Source organism: Saimiri boliviensis, chromosome 3 (genome assembly GCF_048565385.1).
Source record: "Saimiri boliviensis isolate mSaiBol1 chromosome 3, mSaiBol1.pri, whole genome shotgun sequence".
Lineage (NCBI taxonomy): Eukaryota > Metazoa > Chordata > Mammalia > Primates > Cebidae > Saimiri > Saimiri boliviensis.
The window spans coordinates 5,028,496-5,050,773 of record NC_133451.1 but is presented as its reverse complement, the minus strand read 5'-3'; the positions used below and the strand labels follow the sequence as shown (position 1 = coordinate 5,050,773).

The following is a 22,278-nucleotide window of genomic DNA, read 5'->3' as shown; positions in this document are numbered from 1 at the left end:
CTAAATGCTGGATTTGCCAGTACTTGCAACCTGAGCCATCCTGATTTCAATGAAATACTGCATTTATGAAGGCATAAAAAGTGATCACCCCTGTCAATTTTCCCCCACCCAAAAGAAACACACAGGACAGCAAAAGGGCTGGTAGCCTGAGGACAATCTGAAACAAAAGGAGCTAAGGTAATAACATATTTTGCAAACAAGGCCAAGTCCAAACGCTACACTTATTTCTAAACTAACCTGTTTCCCCAAACGAACTCAATGCAATAACCTAGAAATTTCCGATCTTTTGGTCCCCATGTAATAAATTCCATCTAATCTATAATGCAACTGGCTGGATTCAGCAAAAACATAGAATGCCATTATTTTTCTCTTTTGTCACCATTAGATGTCACCAAAGTTAATAAAAACTCCCTACAGAAGGTCTCATAAAATAAAGGAATAAATCATCTAGGAAATAAAGTCAGCACAGGTACTGACAGAGACGTGCCATGGCGACTGAGACTCCACGGGATTCGGAATCCGCTTTAACAAAGCTTTCCTGGCGTGAGCTGCTCCTTCCCCACTACCCCTCCCCAGTGAAACAAAACTAAGAGGTGAAAGTAAACACACCCGATACACACCCGATACAGTGGGAAATAAGATTTGCCAGCGATAAGGCCAAAGAAAGTCAGTACATTAAGCAAATGACGGTGGGAGGAATTGGCCCAACTGGTTCCAACCTATCTGGTGAGCATGTGTGTGTGTGTGGGTAGAACAGGGGTGGAGACAGGCTTCCGTCAGGAACGTACACCCTTCCTCGGGCAGCGGTGAGCATGTGTGTGGGTAGAACAGGGGTGGAGACAGGCTTCCGTCAGGAACGTACACCCTTCCTCGGGCAGTGGTGAGCATGTGTGTGGGTAGATCAGAGGTGGAGACAGGCTTCCGTCAGGAATGTACACCCTTCCTCGGGCAGTGGTGAGCATGTGTGTGGGTAGAACAGGGGCGGAGACAGGCTTCCGTCAGGAACGTACACCCTTCCTCGGGCAGTGGTGAGCATGTGTGTGGGTAGAACAGGGGTGGAGACAGGCTTCCGTCAGGAATGTACACCCTTCCTCGGGCAGTGGTGAGCATGTGTGTGGGTAGATCAGGGGTGGAGACAGGCTTCCGTCAGGAATGTACACCCTTCCTCGGGCAGTGGTGAGCATGTGTGTGGGTGGATCAGGGGTGGAGACAGGCTTCCGTCAGGAATGTACACCCTTCCTCGGGCAGTGGTGAGCATGTGTGTGGGTAGAACATGGGTGGAGACAGGCTTCTGTCAGGAATGTACACCATTCCTCCGGGCAGATGCACCCTGGTCCTGCTGGGTGATTCCAAGGCTCACTCATGAACGCAGCCAAGCACACTGCCAGCCTCTCAATTCCCCTGTGTGGATGCTCTGACTCCAAAACTGAAACAACAGTGCAAATGGATGTCAGCACAGGTCGGTATCGGACCCTCTCTCTTTTACAGCTGGTGTGGGGTTACCCATGGGGCTAGCCAGCCTCATCTTCATTAGCACAGAGACTGGTCTACCAGTTGCACTGACCCAGATTTGAAAAGCTCAGGTACAAATCCCAAGTGGCAACGGCATGTAACCACATCAAACTCAACGCCTGCATCTAACGCCCACCTTCTTCCTCTGGGAAATCTTCCCGGACAGTCCCAGATGGCCTCAGGTGCACCCGACCTGCAGAACCCCATGCTGCGGCCCTTACACGTGCTCGTCCGCACATGTGGGTCTGCTGGACCGAGGACGCTCAATGGCAACTACTTTACTGTGCCTTTGAGTCCCTGGAGTGAAGAGTGCTGCCTGGCTGGCTCCCTGATGAGACATCCACATAATGAGGACCAGTGCAACAACGCTGCAGAGATGACGGTATCACCCTCCGTGGATCCCCGGAGGGAAGGGGCGAGGCAGGCAGGCCGAGTCTCTCGTGTCTGGAAGCTTCTCTACCCTGGATGTGGAGTGTGAAAGCCGCCACCCACTCTGGCTCTGTGATTCACCAGCTGTGAGGCCTCGGGGTAGCTGCGTACCCTCTTGGTGATTCTTTTCTCATGCATGTGGTGGGGCTGAGGACAGGGCCTCCGCTTACAGAGTGGCTGTGGGAAGCAAAGTGGGTGGGATAGGAATGGCTTGCTGTAGACTACGAGGCGCCACAGGACTAATCACTGCCCTGCTCTAGTGCTGCGAGGCCTGCGTATGACCTCGGTCATTCCACTGCACCAAACGCAGGAGCATCTGTCCACGCCTGGCAGATAAAGAGGCTGAGTTTAGAGTTTGCGTGGCTTGTCAACCACAGATCAGGGACGTGAGCCAAGGTCTCCTGACCCAGCATCCAGGGCCACCTGGAGCTGCAGGCAACCTGCACTCACGACTGCCTCCCATTTTAAAATGCTGAGTCAATCCCACAGGCAGCAAGCCAGTCCTGGGCTTCCATCTACAAGCATAGTCAGAAAGGCTGGGTGGAAACTGCCGCTGTCCTTCCATGCGGCCGATGAGGAAGGATGGCGGTGCCCACAGCTCCACTTCTCCAGCTGCCCCCCAAGCTGGCACTTACTGGTGGGCAGGCTCAGACAGGCCCAGCTCGACCAAGCGCCCTTGCAGCCGGAAGGCAAGACACCGATGGCATACTTACTCGAAGCTGTCCTTTTCACGCCAGCCACGGGATCCACTTTTTTCGGCTGACTGCTCTGAGTCTTCCCTTTTCCTGTGACCCCGTTAGATGCCACTGGAGGCTTTTTACCCTTGAGCTGTTGAAATGAACATATAAGAACATAAAAAATAAACACACAGTCGAAAAAAATCTTGGGTCTTTTTTTCCTGCAGTCATTTCTTTCAGTCTCTGACTCTAACTATTACAGAAACTGGCATAGATGGAGAAAAAAATAAAGGTGAAAGAAAACCAAGATGGTGTCCAAACACTGGGCTGCCGGGATTACGGGGAATGGTTAAGGAGGTGTGGCCAAGGCCAAAGCCAATGGGGTCGGTAGGATGTGTTCCGCTGGAACGCTGCGGAAGGGACGCCTTTCAACTGGCAAGTCATAAACACTACCCGAGCTGGCGCGGGCTGAGGTGAGCAGTTTGTTTCCGAGGCTAAACAGCTTTTATTTCAGTGGCATGCCCTCAGGAGAGGAGCAGGAGCCTGCGTTAGAGCTGTGCTGCTGCAAGCGCTTTTACAACCAGTGACATCCTAACGGGCAAGGGAAGCAATAACATGGAAACTGAGCTTGCACAGTCTACAGGCTTCTGAAACAGTGAGACAGCGCTCTACTCTGGGGACTGCCACAGGCCAGCGAGTTCTGCATTTTGCTGGCGTGACCTTCTATGCAGCTTAGTTGTGTAATTTTTCAGCGTGATGGCAAAGACTCACTCCAGCACCCACGCCCATGCTTTTTCCATGACACTACGTTTCCTTCTGTTGCAGGCCTCAACTTTTGGGAGGCACCGAGACCTAGCTCCAAATCCTGGCTCCATCATTTAGGAGCTGTCAAGCAAGTTATTTAAACTTTCTGAGCCCCTGCTTGATTATTTAAAAAGTTAAAGGTAGCGACCCCTCCCCACAGGGCTCCTGAAATGATCTGATGACCTGCAGTACAGGAGAGAGGACGTGTAAGTGCTTAAACAACAGGCTCCCATGAAAACGACCAAAGGAGGCCAGGAAACACAGAGGCCATGCGGTTTAACCTGCGAAAGTGTTTCCTACTTCAACAAAAGCAAAACAAAAGGGAACAAAAGTAACAAAAACCCCACACGGGAACCACACATCAAACGATTCCCAACTCACGTGGGGGCAATCCGAGTGGCAGGATGGAAAGCTGCATTGCAGGATTTTACCTAAGGCAGCTCTAATGCCAATAAAGACAGGTAGAAACACAGAAACACATTTACTTAGTAAATGCAACACATCACCTGCCCACTTTTTGGCGTAAGTCCTCGTAAGAAGCCCTGAGGCGTCCCAAGGCCCCAGGCCGGGCTTTACTTAGCTCTGGGCCCCTCAGAGGCACCAAATGGGAATCTCCAGGGATAGGGGATTCTGAACGACTGTCATTCAGAATCGAAAACCAACACACACCTGTGCACTAGGTTTCTGATGAAGCCGACCTATAGGGAGCTGGTGCTCTAAGTCACTGCTATCTAGAATTCTGCAATTTTACGTGGTTCATTATTTTCTTAAGATTATCCAAAGAATGGAGAAAAATGCACATATTTAAAACATGCCCATTTGCTGTATGTTCATATTCCTACATACATCGGCTGAAGTCTTTAGGCAAAGCATAACAAATTCTTAGGTTAAATATGCATGATAAGCCGGGCATGGTGGCACATGCCTGGTGCCCCAGCTACTTGGGAGACCAAGGCAGGAGAATCACTTGAGCCCAGGAATTCAAGTCCTGCCTGGGCAACAGAGTGAGACGTCATCTCCTTAAAACAAAACAAAATTAAAAAGGCCTAACCACACAAAATTACTCTGAAATGTTACTGTTTGCCATAAACACAGGGTGTGCAATGGACCACAGTTCAACATCAAGGTTATTACTGTTCAGTGGTCATCAAATGTCCTTATTATCATCGTCTAGTTTTTAAGAGTATACCTCTAGACTTAACACGGAAAACCCCTACCGTACCCTGAATAACCCTATTTCATGTTTAAAGATCAAAAGCAATGACTGCATGGAGTCAACCCTTCCTCATTATGTGTAATGGAAACATGTTAAAGAACCTTGCAGTTCAAGAATCTTCTGGAAAGTTTTATTACCCGTTTCTTTTAAATTCTCTGACTTTAGTTGACATAATTCACAAAGTTCACTGGGGAATTTTCCAAGAACAGAAGGAAAGTCAGATGTGGGCAAAGAAACAGTGCTTAGGCAAACCATGAGCTCGTTAGAAATATCTCATCAGTCCCTTGGTAGTCAGGTTGCAAATTATATTCTAGTTGAGGGGGAAAAAACATTACACTTTGCCTTTGCTGAGTCCCATTTACTACAAGTTGCAAAACTGTTGGAGCAATGTGACTTAAAGGTGGCTCTGGAATCTTACAGAAGAAGATGCTGTACCTGTGAGTTGAGCCCGAGAGACGCCCTCCCCACAGAAGAGGTATTAGTGAGAGACGGAGCGGAGGCAGGGTATTTGTAATGGTTAGAGGACAGCTTGTCGGCAGACAGCCTAGAGGCCTTTCTGTCAGCAGGAGAGTAGCGGGCAAAGATTTTCGGAGACGGCAAGTTATCGTACAGGCCTGCGTTATCATAAAGCACCTCTTCTCCCAAGCCTCTGCTGCAGGAAGCAGGAAAGCCATCTTCCGGTTCCCACTGCAACACACACAGCTTTGTGGTTAGTGACTTGGACACAGAAAACAGCAGCTTTCAGCACAGCGAGATGTCATTTATTAATAGCACAGCACTTAGCATGGCGTCAGCATCCCAACACCCTTCTGCACAGACTGCAGCTGTCATCAATAAGGCATGCACCCCCCAACACACACATATACACACACCCAACACAAGCACGCAGACTGATTCAAAAGAACTTGACTTCTGAAGCCTTATGGAAATTTTTGTTGCCTTAAGCCATTCCCAGAATGGGAATGTGAAGTTTTTGTTTGGTCCTGTCTGTGAAAGAAGAAAAAGAAATGTTATCTGGTCTTTCCTTCTTTAGAGAAGTCCCTAGCGCAGGACGTGAATGTGAGGGCGGAAAGGAGCGTGAGCCCAGGGACCTGGCGCTCGGCTGCGCGCGGACACTGAGGTCCAGGCAGAGCACTCGAGGCTTTTCAGAGCACTGCCCTTGCCCTGGAAGCTGACTGCGTCTCACAGTCATCTAGGAAAAGGGGAAAATGGAAGCCTGGAGCCAGTGAGCAGCGGAGCGGAGCGGGGGCTGCGCTCATCCCCGCACGGTGCTGCCTCTAAGCCTCGGGCTCCTTATGGGGACAGCAGACCACCTGTGGGCTCCTCCAAGTCCCTGTGCTGGAGTCGGTGACCTAAGACCTATGGGAGCTGTCAACACCCACCCCTCTGGGCCCTGCTCGGTATACCTGAATAAAGTGCCACAAGCAAAACGGTCTGTGAAAAGAGACATCGAATTCTCATAGAACATTAGATGCTTCCAAATCTAATTGATATAATGGTATTCTTTTAGCAGAAAATCTCTAACAAAGGACTAAAATAGGTTCATGCCACTTCATGGGACAGAAGAATCTGGGAACATGGACATTAAAGTATTAACTCAACCCAAAAACAGATAACCACAGCCAAGGCCTTTTCAGCTTTAAAGGTCTTTATAAATTGCCTGGCAGTACAAGAAAGGCGATATTAACTCCTCTGTTATGTTCTTTTACCCTGTTTTCATAGTCTTCCTGCATAGTCCTTCCCGCCAGACGGTAATTACAACCTTTTGTTATAAAAATAGCAAAGACTGAAAATTCCACAGTGGGAGCATCTGTATTCCTCCGCAATCACTTCAATGTGTCTATTTTTGTGATCTAAAAATAACGGTCCCTGCAGATAAACTCGGATGTGAGAGTTTCATAATGACAGCCCAGCATATATTTGTCCAGAGTTATTAAAACGGTCTAGACGAGACTATCATTTTCCTAAAATACCAAAGATTAAGTCATATGGAAGATGCAGAAAAACACCTACAGAGACCTCACAGAAGTTTCTAGTTTAAAGTGTGAGCGTGCACTCTCATCTCAGTCTAAGCATCGGGGAACGGTGAGGGAGTAAACATTACTTAAGCTGAAACAGTGCTATGGTGCCAGATATTAGGTCATAAATATGAACTTTTTTGAGATGAAGTCTTGTTCTGTTGCCCAGGCTGGAGTGCAGTGGTACCATCTCAGCTCACTGCACCTTCTGCCTCCCAGGCTCAAGTGATTCTCCTGCCTCAGCCTCCTGAGTATCCAGGATTACAGATGCCCACCACCAAGCCCGGCTAATTCTTATATTTTTAGAGACGAGGTTTTGCCATGTTGGCCAGGCTGGTCTCGAACTCCTGGCCTCAAGTGATCGGCCCACCTCTGCCTCCCAAAGTGCTGGGATCACAGACATGAGCCACCGCACCAGGCTATCAATATGAACTTTAAAATCCTAAAGATGAAGCCCTCCAAAAAGAGATGAGCTGGTAACAGAGCCGAACACACAGAAAAGAGTTTCAGGAAGGGGCCGAGCAGAGGAAGGAAGCCACATACGTGTACCGTGTGTTACGTCCTAAAGGTAGCTATCGCCAGTCCAGCGATACACGCACACAAACAAGGAACGGCAGACCTTTGTTTCTCCGACAGATTAAGCTGCCAGTAACCTCAGGAACACTCACTCCTGTGGGTGGCCTGTACCGTGTCATCGAAGCCTGAATGAAACGGGCTGGGTGGAGCCATGTGTGGCTCCACAGGGTCTCAGTGGCATCCGGCTCAGTCACAGGTTCGTGTGTAAGGGGTGCACGTGGAGAAACACCTTGGAGGAAAAGGGGTAGGAAAGGGTCTTTGGGTGGGACGGGCTAGACACGGGCTAAGAGAAGTGGATGGTGCTCAGGATGCAGATGAGTGTGGTAACTGGTGTCTAAACCCAGGGATAAGCCTGTGCCGTCAAGAGACACTGGGGTGACACAGAGCAAACGGAGGCAGAAGACGGCGCAGGAGCCAGAATCCAGGGCGGGCACCAGCCTGAGGGCCCGCTCCCCAGGCCGCCGTGGGGCCGTCTGAGCGGAAGAACTGGAACAAGCCCCTGTGCCAGGGTGGAGCACCATGGTGACTGTGGGCATCCAGAGACACTCCAGGAAGGACTGGCTGAGGGGAAGGAGGAGATTGACGGGCCCTGACACCTCTCCACCTAGGACGGCAGGTATAGAGGGGCAGGAGGCGGCGACCAGCGGGAAGGTGACTGGGCCCCATGGACACCTTCATGGTGTCCATCATGGCTCTTGAGGAATGGGCCAGCCACTTCTGACCCCAACATAAACAGCCTTCAGTCTGTTTATGCTCCTGAGTGCTGGGAGTCCTCAGCCCCACTCCTCCCTCAAAGAGGCCATTGTCTCCTGGTTCCTGCTGTGGGCGACTACGTAATTTACAATGCCAGGGCTGACTGAGGACATTCCCCAGAATATTGGAGAAATGACTGGAGAAAGAAAGCAGCAAGGAAAAAGTCTGAAATACCTTCCGAGGTGGGAAAAATCACAATAAATATTCTTTGTGTCTACCTTTGAAAAAGATCTTAACAGAGGCCGACTGCAAACCCGCCCGGCACTGGGAGACACATGGCGTGCTGGTTTCTCACAGACCTCCTTCACCCACCCGCCGACTGTGCAGGCCTCACCCCCGAATGCCCAGGGCTGGGCACCGTGCCTGGACCACAGAGGCTGCTCAGTACACGGCTGTGAGATGAGCGGCATGCACACACCGTGAGACAGGCACCTGTGGACAGGCCCGCTGACGACACACGCCGCAGCACACCGAGAGCAGACTTCACAACTCCAAAGGCCCAGCAGACCCTGCAGACCCGCGGAACAGAGAGAGCCGCGCCGGGGCACCAGCTGCGTGGAGCTGCGGCCCCACAGACGGCGCGGTGACGGGGGCCGGGAGCCTGTCCTCCACATCCGCCCGGGGGAAGCTGCCGAGCTTGTACTGCGGCCATTCTGCTACAGCCCCATTTCCTTCCTCAGGGGATTTCTCAGTATTTTAATCCTATCGGGAAATAACTACCACGGACAACTTACACTGTGCTATGTTTGATTTAACAAGTTGTCCAAGTATCACTCTAATATGCTGTCCTTTAGTCAGTATTTTAGTGGGCAGTGACATTATGCTGGGCACGGTGGCTCACTTTGGTAATCCTAACACATTGAAAGTCTGAGGCAAGAGAATCACTTGAGCCCAGGAGTTCAAGACTGGCCTGTCCAATATAGGGAGACCCCATCCCTCCTAAAAATAAACAAATGAGTGTGGTGTGGTGGTGTGTACCTACGCCCCAGCTACTTGGGAGGCCAAGGTGGGAGGATCCACCGAGCTGCGGAGGTTGAGCTACTGTGAGTCTTGACTGCACCACTGCGCTCCCGCCTGGGCCACAGATTGGGACCCTGCGTCAAAACCAACAGAAAAATGACAGTGACATTAAACGACAAACTGTCTACTAGTTTCAAACGACCCACTCGTTCACATGCAGCTTCAGATGAACAGCACGTCAGAAACCAGGAGCAGAGAGACAACGTGGAGTCTCCTGCTTGCCTCAGAGCATTAAAGAGCCGACCTCATAAACTGACACCAGGGGAGCTGAGGCACAGAATTTTCACAGCCTCACTTCGAACAAAACCGTGACTCCAGCGAAAGGGTACTCACCGCGCCGTTGATGCACGGGACATCGTCGTAATGAAGCGCCGTCCCGCTGGGGTGGGCATAGCCGTTGGACGTGACCCCTAGATATGGGTTAGCAGACAGAACACGCCTGTTCATGAAACTGAAAGAAAGGAAATGCGTTAAAATCCATAACCTGACCACCTCTGGCTCCAATCAGTCAGGTCTTCAGTGAGCTGACTCCACGTCCAACGCCATGTCAGCAGTCACGGGGCGGAGAAGAAATACGAGACAGAACCTCAGCAGAAATGAGAGGCTGTGCTGGAGGGACTGTGCTATGAGATTAGGAGGACGCATACTCCGCCCATAACCAACGCCAGGTACACGCGGCAAAGCCTGCAAGTAACAGGCATTCAGAAGTGGCAAGCATTTCGGTCACCATCCGTCTCTCACCGTGGCCAGCTCCTCTCACAGCCCGTGTTGGTAATAAAGTTTTATTGGAACACATGCTTCTTTCATAAGTGTGTTACTTCCAAGAGGGTAACATGGGCTGCAAAGCTAAAAGTTAGGCCAGGCAGCACGGTGACTCACGCCTACAATCCCAGCACTTTGGGAGGCTGAGGTGGGCGGATCACCTGAGGTCAGGAGTTCAAGACCAGCTTGACCAACATGGAGCAATCCCATCTCTACTAAAAATATGAAATGAGCCGGGCATGGTGGTACATGCCTGTAATCCCAGCTACTCGGGTGGCTGAGGCAGGAGAATCGCTTGAACCCAGGAGGTGGAGGTTGCAGTGAGCCGAGATCACGCCATTGCACTCCAGCCTGGGCAATATGAGCGAAACTTCGTCTCAAAAAAAAAAAAAAAAAAAACAAAACAAAAACCTGAAAGTCACTGTTCAGCCTTTTTTGGAAAAGGTTTGTGGACGCCTGTTCTGTTCTCTAGAACAATTACTCAACAGATGTTTATGGAGTTCTTAGGACTCATTCAGCACCACTGCCACCCCACACAACTCATTTTCACCTCTTCCCTGAAATTCCCTCAACTTCTGAGACCCACTGACAGTGGCCAGAGAAATCCTTTAGAAGGTGTGATACTGTGGCATAATACGTATATATTTTGGTCTTTGTCCCAAGTTCCCGGTCAGGGCTCCTAAAACTCCAGGAATTTCCTACATGAAGAGTACAATGAGGGCTGGTTGCCAGGGAAACCAACCCCGTGATTAGGGCCTGAACTTTCCATAAAAACCCAGAAGGACAGGTTCCCAGAGCTTCTGAGCTGTGAGCGTGTGGCGGTGTCAGAAGCGTGGTGCACCCAGCGAGGGCACAGGAGCGCTGCGCTCCGTACCCCTTGCCGGGTGCACCTCTTCCTTCACTGCTTCTGAGCTGTATCTTTTCACTAGTAATCCGGTAAGCAAGCTCCTCCTGAGTTCTGTGAGCATTTGGCAATGAACTCGTGGGGAAGGTCGTGGGAACCGCCCACTCACATCCCGTTGGTCAGAAGCATGGGTGACAACCTGGACCTGCGGCTGGCATCTGGAGTGGAGTCGGCTCTGTGGGCTGGGCCCTTAACTGGGGGACCTGACGCTGCCTCCTGGAAGATCACTGAGGGTTGAGTTCATGTATTAGGACACCCCACTGGTGCCCGCAGAAATCTAGAGAATTGCTTGGCGTGGGAAAGACCTGCCCATTGAGTGGCCAAAGGCGAGACCCAACACTGTGGAGCCTGCAGTGAGAGAACTGCCCACTCCCTTTTAAGGCGGGCAGGCTGGCCACACCAGCTTCCGCCCAACACCCCCAAGTTCTTCGGAAGTCGCAAGGTGCTCCCCAGGGCCGCGGGGCTCCCAGGGACTGGGTCTCTGCTCAGTCCTTGAGCTGTGGCTTCCATAGCTGGGTCAGTCTCCTTGGTATTCTGGGGCTCCCCTGGCTCTCTCTGCTCCCCCAGCCCCTCTGCCTGCCAAACTCCTCTCCAGACACCCTTCGTATCTGGGTCTCCTCATGGGTGCTGCCCCCCTGGGGGCGCCCACCCTAGCAGCCCCACAGCACCCCTCCCTCCCCTCTGGGTCCGGGGCCACCACCCCGCATCCGTGTCCTGCCTGCTCTCTGCCCTGGAGGGTCGGCCTCAGAAGTGCGGGGACCACATCAGCACGTGCAGAGGTCCGCAGGTGCAGGGGTCTAGAGGCTCAGCAGCTTCCGAAGCCACGCGTCAGGACTGACAATGGAAACCACCCAGGGAAGAGACCCCCGAAAGCATTTCCTGCTAGTGGGGGATATTTGAGAGAATGCTGCGTTTCTAGGGTCACCAGCTTAAGAAAACACAGCGTAAACACCGGGGAGCGAAGTCTGCCTCTTTGGCGTACCTCTGGCAGCGCAGCCGCGGGAGAACCCGGGCTTGGGGTTCTGGGCTGGACTTGAGCAGCGTGGGCCGCGGAAAACGCTCCGCACAGAGCGCGCGTGCGCCCCCTGCTGGGGAGGGACGCCATGCACGGCTTGCTGCCTGGACACATTCTTCAACTGTAATTTATAATCTTTTTCCTTTGATTGTAAGAATGTAACTTAAAGTATATAAAAGTATATGTAGGAAAAGACAACGAATAAGAAGAGAACATATAAGAAGGAAAGGCACAGCAAAACTTGAACATTTAAGAGTTCTGTAGTAATCGATTTTCATTTTAAAAAATACATATTTAAGGTTTTCTAATTAAATGCCTCATTGGAGGGCTTTTGGGGAAACAGCGCTATGTATGCTTTTTGTCAGTGAGAGACAGTAAGTAAATGGGTGGATGAATAATGCCCGGCCACAGGGACCACCCCCTCCCCTGTGCCCTGGCCATCCTGAGTCTTTCTCCTTCCCCGGCATCTTCGGTTTCAAGCATGTGGCTGCACTCGCCCTGCTGCAGCAGGGACACAGGGTGGGGTCAGAACAGAGGCCCTGGGTGGCTCCACTCCTGCTTCTGTGCTGGGAAGAGCCACTGCAGGATGCCTCTGACAGGCTCACTGGCAGGACTTGGGAGCACAGTGATGAGGGGTCACAGGCACACAGAATGTCCCAGGTGGACCTCAGCCAGCAGCTAGCCACCCCTCACCCTACAGAGAGGGACCTGGTCCAGGGAGGAGAACTCTGCCTGGCCCTCAAGAGGGCAGGGTGTGAATGGGGTCACAACTAAACACGAGGCCTCTGTCTTCCTGCTGGTGTCTTTCCACAATAGGATTTGTAGCCAAAGGCAGAAGTGGATATGACGTTAAGAGGCCACAGGCCACTTGTTACACTGAAACCAGGAGACAGTCAAGGGAGCTGTTTCCGATCAACCTCCCGGGACTCAGAGGAGAGGGTGGCCGAGAGGACCGCCTCCTGTCCTCGCATCTACCCCCTCTCCACCCTCGCCACACCAACCCTGCTTTCCATGCTCTTCATCCTCACTACCGCTTCCTGATGGACTCCTGAGAGGGACGAGAAGAGAGTTTCGGGGAACCTTTGGAGTATTTTCCTCGTATTACATAATCTGTGTATCTCATTTCAAAATAGGCTTTCCAGAACATATGTCTCAATTGTTTACCATTATTAAAGTTCCTAAACATACCACTTTTCCTGAGACACTCTCCATGATTATCTTTTACTTTCCTCTTTTCAAAACATATTAATGCTGTTTCATCCTTAGTCATGTACAATGCAAAGAGGATTCTCCAAAGAACCTTGAAAAGATTCATTAACTGGCTGCCAGTTTCTGTAAAAGCCAAAAATTTCATCTGGGAATATTGATCACGCTGGCACGTGACCATATTTTGGACACTGTTTCCTTGTCACATCTCATCTCAAGTTTTACAGGAATGTCTGGCTAGAAAACTTGCAAATAAACTTTATTGCTAACTGACATATCCTGTAAAGACTTGAATGAGGTACTAGATTGAAAAGATTCCTGCAGCCATAAATTCATTACATGCAGATTTTAACAAATATTTTTAGTATTATGATCTACATTCCTTTCTCAAAAACGTGACCTTGCCACATTTGTTTCAGATTAATACTCTACTCATTTATAAAGTAAAAGCCAAGTTGTATTCTAGGGCAGCTATTTTATTTCAGGGTTTCTCTGACATGTGCGTAGCACTTTGCTGATTATACTTAAAATTACATGTGGACGTAGGATAGGTTTGTATGGAAATTTAGTATCTTCCCAATAAACATAGTTAACATCCATATCCACTTTTATGTCAGTCTGATTGGACAGATTTTGCAAAACTAGATTTACGGATATTATATCTCTTTAAAAACACCTTATTATGTGCTTTATTTACTGCATGGTACTTAATAAATAGGAGCATCATCATAATTCACCTACGTTTTGCTGATTAGAAAGCATGTAATTAAACAATAATGAGTATAAATGGAACAGTACTAGACTACATCTATCCTGATTTCTGCACAGAAGGACAGTGGTGACAACAGTCTGTCCTGTAGAAAGCCTCCAGTGCTACTGCGGATTTTATGGACAATCTGGGCAAGACCAAGTCCACCTGTCAAGGCTACTGACCTTGGCTGGGTGTAACATGTGGCCTCAGTCCTAAAATGGGCCAAGTTATCTTCACTTTGAGAACTATTTCTTAGGCCCAGAAAGTCCGAGCTAAGCATTCAATCGATGTCCATTCACCATTCAAGATACAGAGGAAGACTGCTCCAATTCCCCATAAATACCACTTGTGTGGAAAAACTAGCTGATGGTGGTCATATTAAACAGGCGAACAATGGCCAGGCGTTCCAGCCCACCTTCCACACACTCGAAAGGGTGCGTCATCTCAGCACTGGCAGGTCCGCCAGCAGCTGCCTGTATGTTTATCCTCACTTGCTGATGATGCAATTCATGATCAGCTTTGTTTTCATTCACTTCCCTCACCCCAGTCCAGACTCTCTAAGCATGAGAGAAACAGACGCAGAGCCAAGGGGTCAAAGACGCAGAGCTGGAAGCTTCAGAGATGATCTCGCCCGCCCTCTCCATTTTCTCCAGACGGCCGCAGAGGCGCGAACAGGTAATGACTGACTTGTCCAGATTTTTCTAATTAGTAAATACCACAGCAGGACCCAAAGCCAAGATACTCCACCTACTACCTGCCAAATCTGAAATTAAACCTGAGAAATATATTCATTTTTATTCACTTAAAAGTGGCATCATGGGTCATGACTGTAATCCTAGCACTTTGGGAGGCCAAGGTGGGAAGATCGCTTGAGCTCAGGAATTTGAAACCAGCCTGGGCAACATAATAAAACCCTGTCTCTTAGAAAAAAAAAAAAAAATTAGCCAAGCATGGTGGCACATGCCTGTAGTCCCAGCTGCTTGGGTGGCTGAAATGGGAGGATCCCTTGAGCCCAGGAGGTCGAGGCTGCAATGAGTCATAATTGTGCCACTGCACTCTAGCCTGGGCAACAGAGCAAGACCCTTAATCAAAAATACAACAACAACAACAACAACAACAACAAAACCCCAATAACCAACAAAAAAGTGGCATTGTTCACATGCCTGTAAACTCAGTTACTGTCCAGCTTAGTAGAAGGTAGCTGGATTCTCACGCCTGCTTCTTGCCTTCAATCTGTCACAAAATGCTCTTTTGGTTGAAGTATGTGAAGAAAATCCAGCCTCAAACAAATGTAAGCTGGAAAACTGAGGCACATTTTAACTGCTTTTTCCAAGAGCTGGCCATACACTTCTTTGGTACTACACCAAAACTCAGCAAGTGGTGGTTCCTTACTGCTAACTGCAACGTGGAGTCAGAAATCAGATCAGTTGACTTACATGAAAATTCAGGAGTTTATCTTGCACTAGGAATATGTCTTTTCCCAAGCATGACTTCTGCAGCTCTTTCAGATGTTGACATCCTTCATTATACATCAAAAAAACTGCTCACTGATATGACTACAGATCTCAGCAGGTGTCTGCAGGTGCTAAGAAGCTGGCAGGCTCACTGTGGCAGATGTAAATTTTCCAGAATTCTAACTTCTAAGGAAAGCTTCAATGTATCACAAGCAACAAATAGGGCCAAGTGTTTGCCTAGAGACGATGGGTAGAGCCAGCTCATTTTCAAGAAAACGTCTGCAAATGCCTACATGTGAATAACCACAGTTTGTCAGTTGCTTTTTCAAGTAAAAATTTTTAAAAAATGAATGCAGCCAGTTCTATGAGCAACTCACTGGTCTGAGAGCTGTTCCTCAATAGGACCACTGTGACGGTGCACTCCAACACGCTCGCTGTGGCCTCCCATCATGCCACACAGAACAGGAAAAACACATGGACTGCAGAGACTTCATGCAAATATCTGCTATCCAGTCCTTTACAAAAAGTCGTAACTTTTACTGCTTCCTCAAGGACATCTTAAGTGAAACCAGCATTTTCTTTTACTTTTAAAAGCAAGCGTGTGGCAGTGACAATGACTACTAATACAGTGAAGTGCCGCTATTTGTGCTAAGGTGCCAGCCAATGATCACTAATGCAAATGTCCAAACAGTGGAAAAGGAAAATAACGTCTTGGTATTATTTTGAAAATAATTTAACCCTGTAGACTGCCAGAAAGGGTTTTGACTATTCCCAGGGAGTCTGCAGACCATACCAAGAACTGCTGCTGTAAGTCTCTCTGCCATCATTATGTGAAAGAAATATTCCCAGTTCATTTATACATTATTGCAGCATTTTATAAACATCAAAATTTAAATTTACAAAGTACTTGACTGATAGCTTCGAAAACTCAGTCCTCATTACAGCAATACATAGAATCATTTCTGCTTCATGGAACTGTTCCTCTAACACAGGGGTCAGCAAACCACCGGCCAAGTCCAGGCCACTACCTGTTTTTGCAAATAAAGTTTTATTAGAACGAAGACACACCCACCGTTTATGTAACGTGTCTGGCTGCAACAGGAGCTGAGCGGTCATTAACAGGAAATGTCTGGCCCACAAAACCAAAAATATTTGCCATCTAGTCCTTCATGCAAGTTTGCCACATGCTGCTCAAATAGGAAACCCAGTGGGTTGACATGACAAAACATTTCTATAAAATTTGAATTAAGACAATGCAAAAGGGAAAGTCTTTAGCTTTTCTTCTGAGACTATATCCTCACACAAAAACTGTTAGGCAATTAGGGAAAAGCTCATTACTGAACTGCGGTGCCATTTCACGTGGCGGTGGAGCTTACCAGAAGGTCTGTTTGGCTGTCTGGATGACATTTGCAGACATTTCCACATCAATGTAGTCATAGTGCAGAGCTCCCGGGTCTGTGGATGACCCCGTCTCTGCAAGTAAAATCCCAATCCACCTGCCCATGTCTTCAGAGGAAGATGCCTGTTGAGGTGGAAAAAAGGCATTTACTAAAGATTTTTACATTTTCATGAATGTAAACAAAGACCACATGATAGGAAAGGTGATGAAACATGATGTCCCTAAGAAGAAACAAGAAGGAAGACACAGCCATTGACCGAGCAATGGAATCGACCTCACGTTCACAGCAGGCCTCCGCTTCGGAAGCAGCATCCCAATTACACCAAAGGTGAATGAAACCTGAAGTCCTAAAAGGCCTTCCGGTTATCGTGGGGAAGGGCACTAGGGTGTGAGACAGGAAAATTAATGGGATTAATTACATCTCCACTGAAGGAAGCTGCTGAGGAGCCTCGTGAGCCTGGTGACAGCACCTGACCATGAGAAGGAGCCAGCCCCAGCCGCTGCTGCCTGACCTGGAAAGCGCAGCCAAGCTCCAGCCCCCACCGGCCTCAAACCTTTTTTATACCAGGGGCCCTGGGTGAGCCCCCTACATGGTCATTTAGTTTCTCGATTAGATCACACAAAAAAGTGATTTCCTTTTCTATCAGCTGTGTTTCCAAAGTGGAAAGAACGCTCGCTCTGTAGTCAATGGGCTGCTTTGGGCACACCGTTTTTTAAGATGTGTGATACCTCCCCTATTTGGGCTGCTTAATTTGCAAGTCTGAAATATATCTTCAGGACTATGTTCATGACAATAGTAAGCCTTTTTTTTTTTTTTTTTTTTTTTTTTTTTGAGACAGGGTCTCGCTCTGTCACCCAGGCCAGATTGCAGTAGTGTGATCAGAGCTGACTGCAGCCTCCAACTCCCGGTCTCAAGCAATCCTGCCTCAGCCTCCCAGGTAGCTAGGACTACAGGTGCTCACCGCCAAGCCCAGTTAATTTTTTTTATTTTTTATGTGTGGAGACAGGGTCTCAACATCTTGCCCAGGCTGGTCTCAAACTCCTGGGCTCAAGCAATTCTACTTCAGCCTCCCAAAAGTGCTAAGATTACAGGTGTGAGCCACCATGCCCAGCTTTAGGCCATTGTTTTAAAGTGATTTAGAAAACTGGTTACATTTATAATGGCATTTCAAATGTTTAAAAATTTTGATTAATCAAATATGTAAATAATGGTTAACATTTAGAAGAAATTAAGCTATCAAATTTATGAGTTAACTGAATGATAAAGAAAAAATAAATTTTATTCCTTATAAAAATTCCTTATAAAAATCTCTAAGTTGAGCTTAAAGGCTTAAAGAAAATTAGGTTTTATAATTATAACCTTGACAAGTTTAACACTGATCAAAATATGAGTAATTGTAAATATTCCATGCCATGTATGAAGGCCTCTAAAGAAAGGAATGTTAACAAAAATGCAGCTATTTTTTTATGTTGAGTAATTGGCTAGTGATATTTTCCATATAACAAATCATTCCTAACCAGTACACAATTAGGCCATTAGGACAAAGCGAAGGAATTTCCATTAAGTACCTTATGGAGAGTAAAAACATAATCAATATTTGCCAAATTAAAATGATTTGAATACTTGGATTTTAAAAAAGGTCACGAATGTGTTCTCTTTACAGGTCTTATGTCCTCCCTAAAACAAAATCCATATTGAGAATGTACCCATGATTAATCTGTATCTATGCCACTATAACCATTTCACCAAAGCATCTTAACAATACCTTAATACAATGAATATCTAAGATGCAATTGAGATGTTACATTAGAGTTTACCAATTGTATTCTTCCTAATTCATTTTGCGAAATTTCCTCATCAGCCTTTAAAGAATAAAGCTGTGATGTTGGAGGTATTAGTTCTCATGGCTTTTAATACATACATAGGTATAGACATGGAGATGGTATGGGTGCATGCATATACATATGCATATCCACGTACATCTACACTTACAAATCTCTGTCATATTTGTAACATATAAATGTGAATGTGCGTGTATATATCCACATCCACACCCACACATCCGTTTCCTGCATTTGTCTACTGAAAAGACCCAGAAGCTATGACCCGCCAGCAGAAGTGATCCTGGTTTCTAAATTCTCCGCCATTCTCCACTAAAAGGAACAGCATGCTTTGGAGGAACAGCTGACTCCAGGTCTGGGGCCAAGACAAGTACAAGACGAGCCTGGGGCATCTCTTTGTGCCATCAGGTAATGAAAGTACTCTCAGCGTGATGGGCTGTCATCTCTTTATTACAGAGACATGGCAAAGGACAAACAGCCAGCTCCAAGGGCCTCCTGCTGACCCAATCTGTGATAGTTTGACCAAAATAAATCATGACAATAAAGGATATAATCACTGATTAAAATAATAATCTATGGGCTGGGCACGGTGCCTCACCCCTGTAATCCCAGCACTTTGGAAAGCCAAGGCAGGCGGATCATTTGAAGTCAGGAGTTTGAGACCAGCCTGGCCAACACAGTGAAACCCTGTCTCTACTAAAAAAATACAAAAATTAGCCAGCTATAGTGGCACGCCTGTAATCCCAGCTACTCAGACAGCAGAGGCAGGAGAATTGCTTGAACCTGGGAGGCGGAGGTTACAGTGAGCCGAGATTGCACCACCGCACTCCAGCCTGGGTGACAGAATGAGACCTTTCTCAAAAATAATACTAATAATCTACGAATTCCCACTGACGTACATACATACATATATAAACAAATGAATAATCAAATGGGAGTGAAGGAAAACGGTCTCACAGTAGATGCTAGCTAATAAACGCAGAAGGAACAACGGAATTAGAAAGTCACCATTTAGCAACCGTCATTATGATGGTTTCAGGCAAGAGTCATTAATGGATGCTGGAACCAGCAGGCGAAATTGTGAATAATAATATGATAGTTATATGGTTTCAAAGCATCTTCCCACATGAGACTTATTAGAGAGAAAAAACATGCAGTCGATTTACAGTGGGGAAACCTTACTCAAGGGATCAATTAACGTCATGAGTAGTGCGACACACAGACGCTGCGGGGCTCCTGATGTAATGCAGCGTAAAACGTGCCGCCACCTCCAATGGGCTCCCGCTAAAATTGTCTGTGGGATCCCAAGGAGAGGCAGCAGCAGAAGTGCCCAAACCTGGGAGCCTTCTACAGAAGAGCAGTCTCCTTCCTGAGTGTCACTGCTGTCAAGTCAGACAGAGCAGGCTAAAGAGACATGGCAGGGGACTACGGCACATGGTCTGCGATTTCCTTCTGCTCACAAAGCACTTTGTAGAAATAACCAGGAAAACCCGATGAAGATCTGGGAATGAGGCCAGCGAATGGTATGCATGTCAGTTTCCGGACTGTGACCATGACACCGTCTTCCTGGTTAAGGTGTTTTCAGCAAATATACATCAAAGTATTTAGGGACAAAAGGGCAACATACCTGCAAAAGGTTCTGAAAAAATTCCTACACACACACATACAGAGAGAGAAAAGGTGCGGGGGAGAAGGTGCACATGCAGGCCTGTGTGGGGACAGCAAACACGGGCAAGCTCGTCTTTGGTGAATACGGTGAAGGGGCACACAGGCGTTCTTTGTGCTATTCTTGCAACTTTTCAGTAACTCTGAACAAAAGTTAAAACAATCTTGGAAAAAGTATAGATTGCAAGTCTATTGGCTGGCTCATGCCATTTCGTCACTGATGAGGACAGACTTCCTGCTTATGTTGGAAGGCTATAGATGTTTCTATGTGTCGCTTGTGAGTGGAGTCACTTTTCAGCTGTAAAAACAGTTGTCACAGACGAAGTGATACTGGTTAAACTTCCAATTCTTGCTGGCGTGTCATTCAGGAAACTGAGTCGACCCACTTCAGCTCTCTCGAGAATAAGCACTTTCCTCAGTGGGCCAAGCATTTTTGAAGGTATGAAAGCTACCGCTTTCTCTCAAGGACTTGGGGACACAGCTATTGCCCCCCTAGCAATGGCAGGGCGGGGACTTCTTCCCCAGACAGCTCCCGACTTCCCCCCACTTCACCCCATCCTGAGCTTCTCTGTCTGGGCACTCAGCCCGGCACCTCCCTCTTCATTCCCGTGTCTAACCCGTGCCAATTTGAGCCTCCTTTCCCTCACAGCCCTTCTCAGATCTGCTGCCAGAGCTCTCACAGGAGACCGCCATTGTTACATCAAGAGTATCGTTTCCTCATTGACGTGTTCAGCTTTTTTCCATTGCCATCCATCCTCGTTTGCAGCCCACAAAAATGTGGACAAAGTACACTGACTCTTGCTCAGCACTCATGTTTTATGGTGGGTAAAGAAGCCACGAGAGAACAAAAGCATTGGCTGTGATCAGAGTCTGCACGGAGCTAAGCCTGGAACCCAGCTGTCCCAAACCCACCTGAACCCAGCCCTCTCTGTTAGACCACACTGCTGCAAAACCAGCCACGGGGCTGGCAACCCGTCCGGCTGACCGTCCCTTACCTCCTGAGCACTGCGGGAAGACAATATTGTTAACCTACTTTTTATCCCCACCAAAAAAAGCAGCCTCTGTGAAAAGTCCCTGAAATGAACTCCTAGGTGTGAAATTCGAGATCTTCGGGTTGCCTGGCTGGGCAGCCGTGGATTGGTCGCAGCCCCGGGCACTCTCTCCTCTGCCAATGAGCATCACTGCACAGGCATTTAGAGGAGGCTCCATGCTGGGTGAGTTTCCACCAACACCAGCCCACGCGCCACATCTCATATGAACTCGTTTCTATCAAGTCTGTAGCATAAGGATGCTGACATGGACACCACCATCTGACGCCTGGGACTGCACTGATATGTGTGTGTGTGTGTGTGTGTGTGTGTGTGTGTGTGTGTGTGTGTGTGTGTGTATGTGTGTGTATGTCTTTGCATCTTAGTCATAATAACACTAAGTGGGGGAATCGACACAGAAATTAATGGAAAAAAAAAAGCCACAGGAAAAAAGGTCTAATTTTGGGCAGGAAACGTCAACAAAATATTTTCTACGATGAAAAATGAAAAACTTTCATTAACGAAAGTTTTGAGTATGTAGCTATAAGTTTTAACTGTCTTTTCTTCTTTCATGAATAAGAAGTTCCAGTGAAGCAGCCAAACAACACCATGTGCTCAAAGGCCAGGGCTCCCACACCCTAAAGGTGCTCAAAGGCCAGGGCTCCCACACCCTAAAGGTGCTCAAAGGCCAGGGCTCCTACACCCCAAAGGTGCTCAAAGGCCAAGGCTCCCACACCCCAAAGGTGCTCAAAGGCCAGGGCTCCCACACCCTAAAGGTGCTCAAAGGCCAGGGCTCCTACACCCCAAAGGTGCTCAAAGGCCAGGGCTCCCACACCCTAAAGGTGCTCAAAGGCCAGGGCTCCTACACCCCAAAGGTGCTCAAAGGCCAGGGCTCCCACACCCCAAAGGTGCTCTTTTGGTTTCTGTGTCATGCGGCTCACTGGCCACCATCTCTAGGGCATTCAGATGGCCCCACAAAGTCTTCCATCGGTAAAGAAGTCAAGAACATTCCAAAGGAAACATTTACCACCATTTCAGAGGTAGCTCACGGGGAAAGCGTTTTCTTGGAAATTCTAAAACAAGTTATTTTCCAGGTACTTTAAAAAAAGCAGTGTACTCTATGGGATTGTGTATTTAATTTCCCTGCAAACAGGCGTACAGAGGAGCTCAGACGGGGAGGCCAGCCCATCTGCGGTGGACAGCCGGGTGGAAAGTGCTGCTGGGCTCCCTGCTTCATCGCATCTCCC

General features: G+C 48.1%; 1 protein-coding gene across 9 annotated transcripts in view; it reads right to left on the bottom strand.

Moving 5' to 3' along the window:
* The window catches only part of AFAP1 (actin filament associated protein 1), a 169,467-nt gene that overhangs the window by 17,568 nt on the left and 129,621 nt on the right, over positions 1-22,278 (bottom strand). For 8 of the 9 annotated variants that reach the window (XM_039468405.2, XM_074395851.1, XM_074395849.1 and 5 more), the window contains 4 exons: positions 16,474-16,619; positions 9,339-9,456; positions 5,074-5,325; positions 2,655-2,769 (listed from right to left, as the gene is read on the bottom strand). In XM_039468405.2, the coding sequence (XP_039324339.1) occupies positions 2,655-2,769; positions 5,074-5,325; positions 9,339-9,456; positions 16,474-16,619 (631 nt within the window). The remainder of the gene's footprint in view (positions 1-2,654; positions 2,770-5,073; positions 5,326-9,338; positions 9,457-16,473; positions 16,620-22,278) is intronic. The other variant, XM_074395846.1, reaches the window with a different exon arrangement.